Source organism: Syngnathoides biaculeatus, chromosome 5 (assembly GCF_019802595.1).
Source record: "Syngnathoides biaculeatus isolate LvHL_M chromosome 5, ASM1980259v1, whole genome shotgun sequence".
Lineage (NCBI taxonomy): Eukaryota > Metazoa > Chordata > Actinopteri > Syngnathiformes > Syngnathidae > Syngnathoides > Syngnathoides biaculeatus.
This window is the reverse complement of record NC_084644.1, coordinates 6,214,864-6,232,085: the sequence shown is the minus strand read 5'-3', so window position 1 is coordinate 6,232,085 and position 17,222 is coordinate 6,214,864. Positions and strand designations below refer to the sequence as shown.

At 48.6% G+C, this 17,222-nt stretch overlaps 1 protein-coding gene across 4 annotated transcripts in view; it reads right to left on the bottom strand.

Moving 5' to 3' along the window:
• Positions 1-16,668, bottom strand: part of osbpl3b (oxysterol binding protein-like 3b) — a 34,992-nt gene extending 18,324 nt beyond the window's left edge. For 2 of the 4 annotated variants that reach the window (XM_061818895.1, XM_061818897.1), the window contains exons 1-2: positions 1,578-1,690; positions 426-565 (exon numbers count right to left, since the gene is read on the bottom strand). In XM_061818895.1, the coding sequence (XP_061674879.1) occupies positions 426-565; positions 1,578-1,629 (192 nt within the window). In that variant the 5' untranslated portion in view covers positions 1,630-1,690. Of the gene's footprint in view, positions 1-83; positions 156-425; positions 566-1,577; positions 1,691-16,476 lie in introns of those variants that run through there. The other 2 variants (XM_061818896.1, XM_061818898.1) reach the window with 2 other exon arrangements.
• Between the last annotated feature and the right edge of the window lie 554 nt (positions 16,669-17,222).

The window sequence follows — 17,222 nt, the reverse complement described above, 5'->3', positions numbered from 1 at the left end:
CTAACACTAGCGCAATGCTAAAACTAGTGCCGCGCTAACGCTAGCGTCGCACTAACAAGTCCGGTTTAAAAAAAAAAACATACTGGTAAAAATCACTGAGACACGGCAGTAACACGATAGCGCACCGCTAACAGGGCCGGCCCGTTAAAAGTCACTTCCTCTGCACAAATATTCCACCGGTCTCACTCTTACCTTTTCCACTCGAGTGCCCCCTTGCGGCCGTTAGAAAAAAAATGCACAAATTAGCCGCATCACCCCGTTGAAAGCGTATGACGAAAGTTGCGGCTTATAGGCCGGAAATTATGGTATACTGAATCTTATTTGTTCATGATTACATTTATTTATGTTTCTGCGAGGTCAACTAGGAACTTCCGTGACAACAAATAAGAGGGCGTGTACGAGGGCACGTCTTGGCGTCGTTTTACCTGTCGACTGTCGTGTTTGGACGAGGAGCTGCTGTTGCTGCGCGACAAGGACGAGATCTTGTGCGACATGACTGAAGCGCGATCCTCCGAGCCCATCTCGGCGCGCGCTACGGCCGGAGAGACGCTGGCATCCCGTTCGTCTGGCCAGAAGAAGAGCGTGGACACCAGGGGAGAAAAAGGGCGGATCATTAGGGTTTTGGTTTTCCTTTCTTTTGTGTTTCTAATACATGTGCACGGAAGAGACAAATATACATTCAAAACAAAACTCTTCATGACCTCCCCCCCCCCCAAAAAAAGGGATCAAATAAATATATATCCAACTGTCCGATTTCCGAGCTGATTATCCTCACAAGGGTCAAGGCCAGGAGGCAGGGTACAGCCTGAACTGGTTGCCAGCCAATCACAGTGCACACAGAGACAACAGTTGCACTCACAATCGCTCCTACGGGCAATTTTGAGTGTCCAATGAATGTTGCATGTTTTTGGGATGTGGGAGGAAACCGGAGTGCCCGGAGGAAACCCACGCAGTGTCACGAACCATTGGTGCGGTGGAGGACTCAAATGCCGGACTCCAAGACAAAGGCATAATGTCCTGAGGGGTTTTATTTCAAAGGCAGTGTCCGCACCCGGTGACCCGGTGCAAAATCAATGAACTGGCAAATCCCGGTGACGGAAACTCCAACATTAATAAGTGGTCAGTTAACATGCGCAACAGCTGAGACGCCCAGAGCGGTGACCAGGCCATGCCCCTCCTGGCAGTGCTCCAGCCCTGCTCATGACAGAAGAGACCCGACCCCCCAAGGCGCGGCTCCCAGGTGCGCCAAAACTAAAAAAAAAAAAAAAAAGATGACCAGGGGAGGGTGGAAGGGGAGTCGATAGAAAGCACAAACTCCCCCCTCCTCAGCCGGGGATCGGTTGCCAACGAGGCCTGGTCACGAAGCGACCGGTAACCGTCCGCCGTAGGTGCCGAAACAGGAACGTGATGCGGCCGGTAACCGTTCGCCGTAGCCACCGAAACAGGAACGTCAGCCGGCCGTGGAGGGGTTGTCGGTACCGAGATGCGGTCGTCAGGCGGCGGGGACGGATTGCCCCCGAGACGCGGCCATCAGGCACCCGTGGACGCGTCGCCGCCAGGAGAGGAACGTGATTCACCTTTGAGTCCGCTGGGTCCTGTGTCTGGCCGGTCCATTCTGTCATGAACCATCGGTGCGAGGGAGGACCCAAATGCAGGACTCCGAGACAAAGGCACAATGAGTGCAAACTCAATGATCTGCCAAATGCCCGTGACGCAAACTCCAACATTAATACATGGTCAATTAACATGCCAAATGCGCAACAGCTGTGACGAGTCCCAGAGGTGGCACCGCCCAGAGCGGTAACCAGGCCACGCCCCACCTGGCAGAGCTCCAGCCCCGCTCATGACACTCAGGCACGGGGAGAACACGCAAACTCCACGAAGGCGTGGCTGGAATTTTAACCCAGGTCCTCAGTACTAAGAGGCCAACGCTTTGCACAGTTCCAAAATATATATTCTGTAATGTAAACCTATTTTTTCAGCACTCAGCAAACACATAGTTTTCATTTTTTATTACCGTAACAAGATTGCCCCGTAGTTGTAGAACCGGTAAACACGTCGCGATGTCGTGACTCGCGAGACGTGCCGTCAACAACGACAAGCGATCCCATCACTGCGCCCGAGTGTGAAAATAATTGGTCCTCTTTAGCAGCCAGCAGGATTCCGTCAAGTGGCGCACGCGTCACGCCGACTCCTTAACGCCGAGCGTGCCCGGGCGGGCTCGTCACGCCAACACGCCAAACCGCGGCCTGTTTATGTATCCGGCGGCTCTTTGTTATTCGAGACCAGTGACGGGCATTAATTGCTTGCTCCTCAAACCCCTTTGGGAAACAAGCCACAACTTAGATTCTTGGATATTTGTGACTATAAAACATTGCGTTTAGCACAAATGGATTTTGATTTTGATTTTTTTTTTTTTTCCTCTGGCCAAATTTTCTTGTCTGTACCGTGGTACAATTATTTTGCTCCCCAAACATGAGCCCTGTGACGGTAATCTGTTCAAGGACAAAAAAATGTCATCTGTTTTACACGTGGGAGGGAAATCAATCCATTTTCTTTGCCGCTTATCCTCACTGGGGTCGCTATCCCAGCTTTCAACGGGCATGGGGTGGGGTACACCTTGAACTGGTCGCCAGCCAATCGCATGATACATGGAGACAAACAGCCGTACTCACAATCGCAATTTAGAGTGTCCAATTAATGTTGCATGTTTTTGGAATGTGGAAGGAAACCAAAGTGCCCAGAGAAAACCCACGAAGGCACATGGAGAACATGCAAACTCCACACAGGCGGGGCCAGGATCGAACCTGGGTCTTCGGAACTGTGAGGCCAGCTGAGCCCACCGTGCCCGGTGTCATATATTTGAGAGAAAATATTGCCAAGAGGTTGGATGATAAAGAGGAGGGGACCTAAGAGAGAGCCCTGGGGGGACACCAGAAGAACTGGGGGAAGGCCAGGATTTGACTGATTTCATTCCTACAAACCGAGCAGGGGCAGACAGGTAAGAACTGAACAACTGGAGGGGTGTGCGTGTACGCCAATGTGGTGCCGCCGGGAGGGAAATACGAGGCTAAAATGATTATCCTGCTGTTGTGATGTTCTCGAGACGGCGCTGTTCGTTTTCTGGGGGGGGGGGGGGGGGGGGGGGGCACGGACGGCTGAGTGTTGGCAAGCACTTTGAAGCAACCGCGAGGTTAATCACATTAGCTGCTTTGCATTTGCAGGCTTTGTCCTCCGTAACGGCCGCGGCCCTCACGCGGTCGTCGTCGGGACCCCCCCCCCCCCGTCCTTCAAATGCAAAACGCCCCCCGCCCAAACGCTTTCACCCCATCCGAACGCCACCGTCTTATTTTGCTTCATCGCCGCCTGCGTGGCGGCACCGCCACCGCCTTCGTGATTTATGGGTCCACATTTCTCGTGACGCATGGTTCTGTTACTCCGCCGGCCTCCCTCGTACCTCCATCAAGGTGACGGCTCAATTAGACGTCGGAGCTATGGAGATATGCTCTATAAAAATACATACATAAGGAATGAATAAGACTACACGAAAACTACCTTCACCCACGCGTTCGACTTTGTCAAGTTGCTCTATTATTCATTAATACTTGAGGTGCCATTGACGCTTAATTGCTCTGGAAGGGGGGCGGGGGCCGGGGGTTGACATTGGCGCAGAGCTTCGCAGGTGTTTGTTTGGCGTATGCCTCGGGCAGAGCCATAAAAGCGCCGCGTGACATCATGCGAGCTCTCTTCGTTTTACAACCTAACCGAGACCTTTCAGCAAATCTCGCCGCGCGAATGATCTCAATTGAGTCGGGCTAATGTCTGCGCTAACGAGATTGACAGAAGCTGGAAGCCGCGCCTAATTGCACTGCGCACTTCATGTCGCAGATGTTCCTCCGTCTTTCCACTCCCTCCCAAATTTCCCCTCGAGTGATTCCTGCGAGTACGACGATCACCCTTTTAGGCGGCTTTGATCGAAATGCTGTTGTTGCAAACTTGAGATGAGTCGAGATTGAATTAAAATAAATGCGGTGCTGGGTTGCCCGAAGACTTTGCTACTCGCGCAGACGTGTCATCTCTCTGGAAACCAAATTTTCTCCTCTTGTTGTCGGGTTTCTTTGTCGTACATCCATCGGTCCGTCACAAAACTTTGATTTTCTCTTCCAAGACTTGCCTCAGGCCAGCTCGTCTTGAGCCGAATCTTTTTTCTTACTGCTCTCGATTCTTTCAGAACATTCTTGGACGGATCGCCAGTAAATATGCTCGACTCGGTCAGAATAACCTCTAAAATTAAGGTTTTTAACTCGCATCTTTGAGACGGCTCCCCACCATTTTGCTCAACACAGAAAGCTCAGACAAGTGTCAAGGTGGAGTCATCATCATGTTTTCTTATTTTTTCTTCATATTTTCATTTTTCAGTTCCTTTCTTTCTCTGCAAAGCTCCATTCTACCACTTTTATCTCGATCGCCCCTTGATGGTCTGACAAGTGTTTCTCATTTTCTCGCTCAGAGGAAAAAAGCCCTGCGGGCGATAACCTTTTCATTTAGCGATTTCACGAGGAGATCTGTGGGAGTCGAACACGTTTCTCGAACTTGTATTCAGGAGAGCCCCGCCAATTAGGACGGTATAATGAGAGAATTAAAAAAAAATCGGTGTAAAAAAATGTTTCCTCACTCTGGCATTCAACCAATCAGTCCACTCTGGTGGCTTTTTACGAAAAGATGTCATTAAAACGTGAATGCTGTCAGAAACATGCCAATCCAGCAGGGGGCACTATAAGCTCTGATGACGACTGAGATCTACGTTCCTACCCTATGGGCACGAGTTGTGGGTCGTGACCGAAAGAACGAGATCCCGGATACAAGCGGCCGAAATGAGTTTCCTCCGCAGGGTGTCTGGGCTCTCCCTTAGAGATAAGGTGAGAAGCTCGGTCATCAGGGAGGGGCTCAGTGTCGAGCATTGAGAGGAGCCAGATGGATGGGGCATCTGATCCAGATGCCTCCCGGACGCCTCCCTGGTGAGGTGTTCCGGGCACGTCCCACTGGAAAGAGACCCCGGGGATGAACCGGGACACGCTGGAGAGACTGTGTCTCTCGGCTGGCTTGGGAACACCTCGGGATCCCTCCTGTGCTGCTCCTCCGCATTGAGAGGAGCCAGATGAGGTGGTTGGGGTATCTGATCCGGATGCCTCCCAGATGCCTCCCTGGTGAGGTGTTCCGGGCACATCCACCGGAAAGAGACCGCGAGGACAACTCAGGACACGCTGGAGACTAAGTCTCTCGGCTGGCTTGTGAACAGCTCGGGATCCCTCGGGAAGAACTGGAAGAAGTGGCTGGGGAAAGGGAAGTCTGGGTATCCCTGCTGAAGCTACTTCCCTCGCAACCCGACCCGGAAAAGGAGTAGAAAATGGGTGGATGGATGGACCTGTGGGTTATCCGGGCGTTCGCACTTGTTTTTGTTCATCCCCTGCGATTCAGTTTAGAACCTCGTCGGACCACGTAAAGTTCCGCGAGTAAGAAGATTTCGGCAGACCTGTTCGTGAATTAGCCCTCATCGTTTCCCTCGAATATGAAATCTCGTAAAATGTTCAGTCTGGACATGCACAAATACGTCACAACCGAAATGGCGAAAACATAAATTCAAATTACACTTTCGACATCGCCCGCTAGTGGTCGGCCATGTCCGGACCTAAACCAGATCTGGATAAAAAAAAAAAAAAATCCGATATTGCCGCGAACGGGAGTGTCGCGTAAACGGTCGGATCGAATTCAGGCCGTCATCGAAACACACCAACCGGTGACGTAATTGCACCCGCGTCCGCACACACGTCATCAATAAAGACGAGGCCGGAATACGCGCGTCCGTAACGAAACAAGATCAATAATCGCTGACGGCTTTGAAATCAATGGCGGTGACGCTCAGCCCGAGGCTGACTGCGGGAAACGCGACGTGGCCGACATGGGTAAAAAATATGGACGCGTTCCAAATATAACGCTGACCCACTGCTCTCCACGCTAAAAATAGAAAAACTTTTAACGACGAGCATAAATCCAATCCAAGCCCAGCGGGGCGCAATTCTTGCATGCCCTGTCGCGTGTGTGTGTTCTGATTGTTCTTATGCTCACCGGTGGCTCATTATCGCTGATTGCCGGGCGTATTCTCATCATATCGCTCTCGTTCACGCCTCAAAGTCAACTCAGCCGCCTTCTTTAGATCATCGACCTCGCATTTATTTTGCATTGCTCACCCTGACCTCTCGCCTCGGGGTCCCGATTTTGGTCTCCTAGCGACGACGGGCCCGTTCTTGCAGCCCGGCTGACCGCGGCTTCGGACACGAACCCAACGCAGACGGCAATGCCCGCATCAGTGGGCTTGAAGGTCAAGTCTCATTCCTATAAACATTCTAAAATAGATATTGTCATGAAAAATAGACACATAAAATTTTTCACTTCAATGCCTATATGAAAAATAAATATGAGCGGAGAGTGTGTCATCCATGCGCAAAGTTGCGGAAGTGGCATTTGACATCCGAGGTGGCTGATTTTCGCCGCTGAGGTGGCTTATCACGGCGCTGAGCGGGGCCGCTTCACGGCGTTGTCGTCGCACGCGGCTGAGTGCGCCATTGCCCGCAAAGATGCGCAGCCGCAGCCGCCGCTGTCCGCGAGCCCGACGCGGCAGCCTTCGCTGAAGCCGTGACCGACGGAAGCGGCGCCTCAGCTGGGATGGCTCATTTTCGGCGCCGAGGTGGCTTATCACGGCGCCGAGACGGGGTGCTTTAGGGGGTTGTTCACAGCCGCCACAGTACGTGATAAACAACATCGTCGAGCCGCGGAGCTTTACTGCGTTGTCGTCGCACGCGGCTGAGTGAGGCAGAGCCGAGCCGTGCTGTGCTGGTTTAGGGGGTTGTTCATAGCCCCGCACTATGCGACGAACAACCTCGTCCAGCCGGGGCACTTTACTGGGTTGTCATCTCACGCAGCCGAGCGAGGCAGAGTCAGCTGCGTTCTTCAGAACCGCCGCCGTCCGCGAGCCCGACGCACAGCCTTCGCCGAAGCCGTGACCGCCGAACGCGGCGCCTCAGCCGGTGTGGCTCATTTTCGGTGCCGCGGTGGCTTATAATGGAGCCGAGCTTTGCTGCTTTAGGGGGTTGTTCATAGCCCCGCACTATGCGACGAACAACCTCGTCCAGCCGGGGCACTTTACTGGGTTGTCATGTCACGCAGCCGAGCGAGGCAGAGTCAGCTGCGTTCTTCAGAACCGCCGCCGTCCGCGAGCCCGACGCACAGCCTTCGCCGAAGCCGTGACCGCCGAACGCGGCGCCTCAGCCGGTGTGGCTCATTTTCGGTGCCGCGGTGGCTTATAATGGAGCCGAGCTTTGCTGCTTTAGGGGGTTGTTCATAGCCGCCGCAGTACGCGATGAACAACACCGTCAAGCCGGGGCGCTTTACTGCGTTGTGGCGCACGCGGCTGAGTGAGGCATTGTCGGCCGCGTTCTTCAGACCCGCCGCCGTCATTTTCAAGCCAACATTTTGGCTAAAACGAAGGAACAACGAGGTAGCTTCCCGCAGGTAAAACTAATAGAAACAAACAAGTCCACTTGAGGGCGGTTCTGCCATGTACGTCACTTCCTGCTTCTTCTCGAAAACAAATCCCTCGAGAGGATTTTCGTGGCGGGAGTTCCAAAAAGCCGTATCCGTCACAATCATGTTTTGTGGTGAAAAAAAACGTTTTTTCATTAATAACATACTAAAAAAAAAAAAAAAAAAAATCATCCGTTTCATGACACTTGACCTTTAAAATGTGATAATAAAGATGTCTTCAACGACTCCCTTATGCTCCATTCATACTGTCAAAAATATCTCAAAGACATGTTCGAGCTAACACCAGCAGGCATCCTGTTGATCAACCACATCCTCCGCAACAACACACAACAGCCCAGTTAGCCCAGTTAGCCCAGTCTCCACTACTGCAGTTTCACAAAGCGCCAGCGTCCCACCCACCCCTCATTAGGAACCCGAGCAGAGCCAGAACTTCTCGACACACGCTGACGAGTGCGCTGAGCTCGCCCCGAAGCTATCGCGCCGCACAACTCGCGCGTTCAGCTTTTGCGTTCAAGACGCGCGATCGCCGCCGTCGTCACTTTGATGCGGTGGCGTCACCGTAAGTCATTTCCAGAAGCATATTTGAGACGGCTCTCGATACAGCCGCGCACAAAAATAACAGACATATTGCTCATTTGATACTTCAATAAAGGCACATTTTCGTGAAGACGCCCGAACTTGTAGGCTATTAAAAACTGCCGCACATCTGGAGACATCTCATTGATTCACAAATTCCGACAGCTGCGTCAACAAAGCTTTCCTCGAAGTGGATTTATGAATAATTCCCCAACATCTCTTTGTAATAGTTTACCCTGAGAAAGAGAACGTTGCGAGTACACGTGAAACACATTACACGCAGTATTTACCTCTGACAACGCAGATTGGTGTAATTGTACCCGGCTCGTAGTGCCTAAATCAAAGTGTTGTTTTTTAGCACACTAACTCCGTCGCTAAGCTAATTGCTTATTAGCATTTATATGATGTGGACAGCTGTTGAGCACTTTAACAAGTAGATTTTGAAAAAAATAGATATATTTTATGTTTATTATAGACTAAATGTGCGAATTATACTCTCTGTGATTTTAGATGATGTTCAGTGTATTCTTTTTTAAATGTAGCTGCGCGTGGTTAGCCGTAGCACGACACTAGCATTCATCAATGTCATGACCAAGGGGTGTTCTGATGAATATGTCGACTACGACTGATTAAATATTATCGCGATAACATTAACATTATCATGTTGACAGGATAAAATTACAGTAGTTCAAAAGCGAAAGTAGGTAAAATAGTAATTATAAATATATAAGTAATATAAATAATAATAATATATGTTTATATAGTTTATATAAATTAAATGAAAAAATATTTAAAAAGAAATAAAAACATTATTTTAAATATATAAATATGTATATAATATGAATAATAATTTATAAATAATCCATCATTCAAGCACGCCGCCTACATACAGGGGGAACATTTAGAATAATTCAGGCGTGAAAACGCCGCTATTCTGCAAAATCCTGCGATTGGTTTTGTTTTTTTACATAAAAAGAAGAAGATCTAAAAGAGCCGTCTGTGTTCAAAAATTCATGTTGCGTTTCCGCCGGCGTGCGCTCGAGCTTCTTGCTGCCTCTGAAGCTCGGAGGAGGCCGCGGACTGGCACAGCAAGCTGCTGTTATTTATTTTGGATATATATTTTTTTAATGTCCGGATGTACACATCGTGAGCAGACTGAGGAACAATTATGCAGTTGAAACTTAAAACAATTATTTTTAAAAAGCCGGAGTATTTTTTTTCCCCTTCTGCTGCTGGATGAATGCCACTAAACAAGAATTTACAACTGCACGGAAATGTATTTATGGGGTTTGGGGAGGGGGGGGGGAGACGACATACACACACAAAAAGAGGCAACCCCTGTTTCTGCGCGTTCAACTTTGTCTTTTTTTTTTTCATATTTTTAATACTGTGAATATTGCCCTCGTGCGACCTGAGTCATTCAAATCCATTGCTCACAGCGCAGTATGACGCCCACTGCCATTGACGGACGGATCAGTTTGAAAATCCTGATTGAGGATGCGCACCGACGACCCGAAGAAGTCGACGCCTCCAAGTTGAACGGGCGCTCGAGGAGGTGAGTCACGCGCACCTGGCGTGACGCGCACTTGCTTGGATCACCCTCGCGGTTGGGACTAAGCTAATATTGTCCAGGTTGTTGAGGGTGGAAAGAAAAATAAACAAAAGGAAAACAAAAACGGTGGCGCAGCTGGAAAGCGTTGGCCTGACAGTTCTAAGGACCCCGGTTCAATCCCAGCCCCGCCTGTGCGGAGTTTTCTCCCCGTGCCTGCGTGGATTTTCTCCCGGCACTCCGGTTTCCTCCCACATCCCCAAAACATGCAACATTAATTGGACACTCTAAATTGTCCATAGGTGCGATTGTGAGTGCGGCCGTTGGTGTCGATGTGCCCTGCGATTGGCTGGCGACCAGTTCAGGGTGTACCCCGCCTCCTGCCCGTTGACAGACGAGATTGGTCCAACCACTCCCGTGACCCTTGTGAGGATAAGCGGCTAAGAGGATGGATGAATGCATGACCTCAAATACTGTCATCCACAAGTAAACACCTCCAGGCGCCACTAAAACCAAATGTGTCTTAGTACAGCAAATAACAAATTAATGAATCATAGAGTATTTTTCATGCGTTATTACTCGGTAATAACGTTGTCCAAGACTGCTTACAAAACTATGAATTGGCCCGTTGACAAATGATGTCACTACTCAACAGCATTCAAGAAGTACATAAAATGTAATCTTATATCCATCCATCCATTTTCTTAGCCGCTTATCCTCACAAGGGTCACAGGGCATCCTGGAACCTATCCCAGCTGTCAGCAGGAAGGAGGCGGGGAACACCCTGAACTGGTCGCCAGCCAATCGCAGGGCACATGGAGACAGACGGCCGCACTCACAATCACACCTAGGGGCAATTTAGAGTGTCCAATTAATGTTGCATGTTTTTGGGACCGCGATTGAACCCGGGACCTCAGAACTGTGAGGCCAACGCTTTACCAGCTGAACCACCATGTCGTCTGTAATATTATATTATAGCAAATCTCATTTATTTATTTTTATTTTACATATATATATATATATATATATATATATTTTTTTAATGGCATAAATATTTGTTTGATAAGCGAATGGCTCCAACGGGGAGTCAGACAGTTCAAAGTTGGGACATTTCTGTTCAAGTATAGGAGGAAATAATACGCATTGCAAAATGTTTGTACAAAGGGCGACGTGAGACTGCAACTGCATCATAAACCAAACATTTTCCCCAGTGATTAATATCTGGTCCCACCCCTCCCTCAAGATTTGATCGAAAGAGGAGATTTTTTTTTTTTTTTTTTTCCGAACCCCACGCACCAGCAAAAACTTCCTTCCGGCGTGTGCACCGACCGCTGACGAACGATGTCGTTATTGACGTCCGACAGAAGCCAAGCCCGGAAAATCCATCACGGGCAGACCCCAACACGAGTCGTCACGTACGTCGGAGCGATTCCCTGCGTGGGTTTCGTTTAATCCGGAACGGCTCCAAGTGGGGCAAACAATTTGTGCCAAATAAGAAAAAAAAAACAACCGGGCTGGCAGAACGCTGCGAGGGACGAGTGCCCGAGCATTAAAAGAAGGAAAGTCGCTGGTTGGCGCCGTCCCCGAGCGGATAAATCACTTGAATTGGAAAACTGGAAGGAAATCAAGCGCGCACTCGCAATACTTTGCCTGCGTCCAAAAGATCGGCGCGGGGCCCCCTTGGCGGGTCTTCGGGCGACCCCCGCGGACGCTCGACGCCCGGGCTGTCGCTGAAGCGCAAAATAGTGAGGAAAAGATTCTTTTCATATGTTTTTGTCACGTTCTCGCGTCACAATAACTTCCATTTTCTCTTCCGCGGTCATCGCGACTCAATCAAGGCCTCCATTGTTGTTTGTAATAAACACAGAAAAGAAAAACACCCGTTTTATTTTCTTTTTTTTTTCACTTCTCAGCCGGTCATATTTTGAGAATTGGACAACCTTAGTGCTTCCGCTTTATCTTACGCAAGCACAAAGATGGAATTCGGTTTCTGCGGCGATGGCGATGGCGACCTTTGAAGGGTTCAGGTTGCAGTGCCACGGGATTCATTTTTGCTTTTGTTGCGGACGGATTAAATTTTGTCAATAAAATCTAAAAGTGTATTGAATGTCCTCTCCCAAAAAAACGATATACAGTAGTTCCTTAGTTCTCCACCACAATCTGTTCCAGACGGCCGGTTGAAAAGTGAAAAGTTCAAAAACCAAAGCGAGTTTTCTCATTACAATGAATGGAAAATGAAATAATGCGTTCCAAGTCTAAAAAATACTTTTTTTAAAGCATTTTTTTTTTAGCTTTTCCTGATAGTAAACTGCATAGTAGGAATACATGTATAGTTGAAATACTTTATATTAATTAAATAATTTAAGAAATGTATTTATTTTTTGCTTAAAATGTATGCTTTCGTACTGGTAAAGCGTTGCTCTCACAGTTCTGAGGACCCGCCTGTGTGGAGTTTGCGTGTTCTCCCTGTGCCTACGCGGGATTTCTCCCGGCACTCCGGTTTCCTCCCACATCCCAAAAACATGCAACATCAATCGGAAACTCTAAATTGCCCCTAGGTGTAATTGTGAGTGTGACTGGTTGTTCGTTTCTATGTGCCCTGCGATTGGCTGGCAACCAGTTCAGGGTGTACCCTAGCTGCCTCCTGCCCGTTGACGGCTGGGATAGGCTCCAGCACTCCCCGCAACCCTTGTGAGGATAAGCGTCTAAGACTACGAAAACGGAAGGATATATTTTGATCTCCAAAGTTACCGTGCAATCGGTAACAAAATTGAATAGATGCAGATGTAAAGGATGGAAGAACAGACTTTGACATTTTTTATCCCGAGTCAAAGGTCACACGGCCCAACATTTCACGTAACCTCAGATTACTTTTTTTTTTTTTTTTAAATTCGTCACATTTGAACCAAGTGCACAACTACCACACCTACGGCGACACGATTCAAGAGTGTGCTGTGATTATTGAAGATATGTCATCGTGGAACAAAATTAGCATAAGATCCATTTATTTTGTTCGCCGCTCGTCCTCATTAAGGTCGCCGGCGAGCTGGAGCGTACGCAGCCGATGTTCTGACCGTGATCGCGATTTGTATCTTTGCATGATTTATATCGCCAGCGTCTGAAGTAAAACATTTTAGAAAATAATATTTGACCCTAATTATCCATTCATTTTCTTAGCCGCTTATCCTCACAAGTGTCGCGAAGCGTCCTGGAGCCGATCCCAGCTATCAACGGGCAGGCGGCGGGGTACACCCTGAACTGGTCGCCAGCCAATCGCAGGGCACATTGTGACAAACAGTCGCACTCACAATCACGCCGAGGGGCAATTTAGAGTCTCCAATTAATTTCCATTTTCATTTTCTTAGCCACTAGCCGTTTGTCTTTCCTTTAAATCTTCGTGCTCGGACAAATTTGTGAGGGGGAATAAAAATGTAACTGCAAAAATGTGTGTGATACGGCTCACTGTTCATGATGGACTTTGCTATTTTAAACTAACTATGATAATAATAATAATAATGACAGAGGCGATTGACAGGTTGGAAGGACGAAGAGTCGTGATTATTTTGGTGGAGCTCGGTGTCATATATCCATCCATCCATCCATCCATCCATCCATTTTCTTCGCCATTTATCCTCACAAATGTCGCGGGGAGACCTGGGGCCTATCCCAGCTGTTAACGGGCAGGAGGCGGGGCACGCCCTGAACTGGTCGCCAGCCAATCGCAGGGCACATAGAGACAAACAGCCGCACTCACAATCACACTTAGGGGCCATTTAGAGGGTCTGATTAATGTTTTGTGTTTTCGGGATATGGGAGGAAACCGGAGCACAGGGAGAACATGCAAAGTCCACACAGGCGGGTCTGGGATTGAACCCGGGACCTCAGAAATGTGAGGCTACCATGCTTTCTAACCCTAACCCTTGGATGATAAAGAGGAGGGGGCCTCAGAGAGAGCCCTGGGGGACACCAGAAGAACTGGGGGATGACCCTAATTAAAATTTAAAAAAAAATATAGACTGAAAAGTGCGGGTGCCGAAAAAGGGAGGGCAGGAGTCCAACTCCCCCATCGAGTAGTGACGCCCATGACAAAAACCACACCTAGATATGTAAAATTCTAGATATGCAAACAAAATCGTGAGTTTGTCCCAAAAAATGTTAGGCAGACGTGCTAACGCGGGCTCCCCGATTAACCTCTGAACTTGATTTTCTTGGCAAAACCGTGGCGGCCCGTCAGAGCCTTGACGGGGGGGGGGGGGTTGATGGAGGACACCAAGATTGGCGCCGGGCACATCTTCGGCTTCAGCAGCCGCTAATCTGCCCCCACCCCCGCCGGAATGGATTGCTTTGGTCAGTGTCATGTGGAGAAACTTGGGGGGGGGGGTGCTGGGGGGGGCTAATCTCCAATCCCACGCAGCGCTGCAACGTTTTAATGCACATCTTACAAGGACCACCTGTTTAAATTCCCCTCTTTCGTTTACTTCTCATCGTTCTTTCGACTGCGCTTATCCTCACCGGGGTCATGGCTGCACGCAGTGGAGCCCACCCCAAGTGTCAGAACACTCAAGAGGCTGGTCTAAAGACCATATTTTCAAGGTCTTGTCTTGGATCTGACTTCCCAAAGTCCCGGTTTCGGACTAGCATTCAGTAATAACATAAACACAGGTAACGTTGACTGTGACTAACATCAGCAAATGTGATTTTGTCTCTCGGAGATAAAGTTCTGGTCTCGGACAATGCGGTCTTGAGCAAAATGTACGCTAACTCAGTTGACTGTGGACCCCCGCTCACCCGAGGTCAATTTGAAGTCTTCAGTCAATTTGTGGCAAATGGTACTGAGGTACCCAGATAGAACCTGTTTGAACTGGATTCGAACTTCCCCAACACAACCACCACAGAATTGTGCAATCCACAAGGTTACAGGTGTCAAATTGGTGGTCCGGGAGCCAGATCTGGCTCGCCACATCATACGATGCGGCCCGCGATAGCAAATCATGGGCGCTGCCTTGTTTTTTTGCGAAAATACCGAAATCTCAAATCATCTACTCTTTCAATCATATTGAGATATTAATATCTCAGTTGTTCAGTTCTTACCTGTCTGCCCCTGCTCGGTTTGTAGGAATGAAATCAGTCAAATCCTGTCCACCCCCCAGTTCTTCTGGTGTCCCCCAGGGCTCCCTCTTAGGTCCCCTCCTCTTTATCATCCAACCTCTTGGCAATATTTTCTGTCAAATACATGACACCGGCCACGGTGTGTCAGCCGGTAAAGCATTGGCCTCACAGTTCTGCGGACCCGGGTTCAATCCCGGACCCGCCTGTGTGGATTTGCACGTTCTCCCCGTGCCTGCGTGGCTTTTCTCCGGGCACTCCAGTTTCCTCCCACATCCCCAAAACATGCAACATTAATTCTACACTCTAAATTGCCCCGAGGTGTGATTTTGAGTGTGGCAGTTTGTCTCCATGTGCCCTGTGATTGGCTGGCAACCAGGTCAGGGTGTACCCCGCTTCCTGCCTGTTGACAACTGAGGTTGGCTCCAGCACTACCCACAATCCTCGATAATTTCTTACTTCTTCAGTTCTCACATGTTTGCCCTTGCTCGGATTGTAGGAATGAAATCAGTCAAATCCTGTCCATCCCCCACTTCTTCTGGTGTACCCCAGGGCTCTCTCTTTGGTCCCATCCTCTTTATCATCCAACCTCTTGGCAATATTTTCTTTAAAATATTTGGCACTGGGCACGGTGGCTCAGGTGGTAAAGCATTGGCCTCACAGTTCTGAGGTCCTGGGTTCAATCCCGGACCCGCCTTTCACATTCCCAAAACATGCAACATTAATTGGATGCTCTCAATTGCCCCTAGGTGTGATTGTGAGTGCGATTGTTTCTCTCCATGTGCCCTGCTATAGGCTGGCAACCAGTTCAGGGTGTATCTTGCCTCCAGCCCGTTGACAGCTGGGATTGGCTCCAGCGCTCCCCGCAACCCTCGTGAGGATAAGCGGCAAAGAAAATGGATGGATGGATGGATATCATTTCGCTGTTGTTGGCAAGCCCCCTTTTTAGTGGATTCCGATTTCAAATCTAGTTATGCAGCGTTTATAAGACGATAATACGGATTTGAATAAAGGTCCTCTGAGGGAGAACAGAACTCGGATGTGGCCCGAGACAAAAATGACTGACACCCCTGCAACTAGTCCAACGTACCAAATATTACGAAACTATCAGGCTGGCATCCACCAAAGGTGGAATTTGAGTTCTGACGAGCTCACGAGGAAACAGACGAAACAGTTTTGTCTTATCTATCGGAGCTGGCACGCAACTCCCAAATAATAAGCGGCACACGCCCCCAGCATCGCCCCGGAAGGCTCCACTGTCCTGCAGGTGCTGCGTTCCTTGCGAAATCGCACCTTGGACGTGCGAATGTGAGCCAGTCACGCCGACCTTAAAAGTTGCACTTCCAGTGAAATACAGTACGTGGGTTCTTGCTCATGACTAATATGCGGGAGAAAGAAAAAAAAATGACTCAAGAAAATATTATTTTGTGCACCGGCGGCTGTGAGACGCCGAGCAGTTGGATGACTGTACAACTCAGAATATATATAGATATTTTTTTTTTTTTTTCAACAAAACCGAGAACGAGAGAATCAAACTCTCGAGTTAACTTTGCGCCATTTGAATGTGGGGGAAAATTGGACCTACAAAAAAAAAAAAAAAAGAAGAGGGAAGAGTGACCGGCTTAAGGAAAGCGCACACTCACCTTGGCAGAGTTGCAGATGGGCTTCTTCTTATTATTATTATTATTTTTTTTTTTCTGGTGATGTGATGGCGGACGTTGGTGCGGCCGGAATGACAGAAGAAATATTCAATTAAAAAGCAGACGCCCTTCTGGTTCGTGACGCGCGCACGAGCGCAGCTTCCCACTAAGACAAGGAAAAAAAGAAAAAAGAAAAAGGACACCAAAAAAGAGAGAAGAAGAAGAAGACTTCCTTTTAGTCAGGTCTGCATACACAAGGCGGATACTTTGCTTGATCCAAATATGAGCCAATTAGAGTTAAGAAAGAAGATGACGACACGTTTGAAGGCGGGGCTTGCTGTGCTCAAATGACGTACGCCGGGGGACCCCCCCCCCTCGCGACCCCCCTCGTCCCCAATGATTTAATGATGCGGTCACCGCTCCAAAAACTTCCAATTCGTACATTCTGAGTGTAAAATAACTAAAGTGATGTTCGAACTAAGAAGGAAGAATCATCAATCACGTCGAATGACCGCTATTTGAAAATGCCGGAAAATATGAAACTGTACTGCCATCTGTTGACCGTACGGTTGAATCGCACTTTGCCGTAAAAAAAAAAAAAAAAAAAAAGCCCTCAAGTTGAAAGGTCACTGCAAATAAATACAGAATTTAAAAAAACAAAAGAAATTATATTGCGTGTCCACGGAGTCTCTTTACAATAAAAAAGTAGTACTTTATTACAAAGGAAGCTTATGTTCGTAATAATGTGC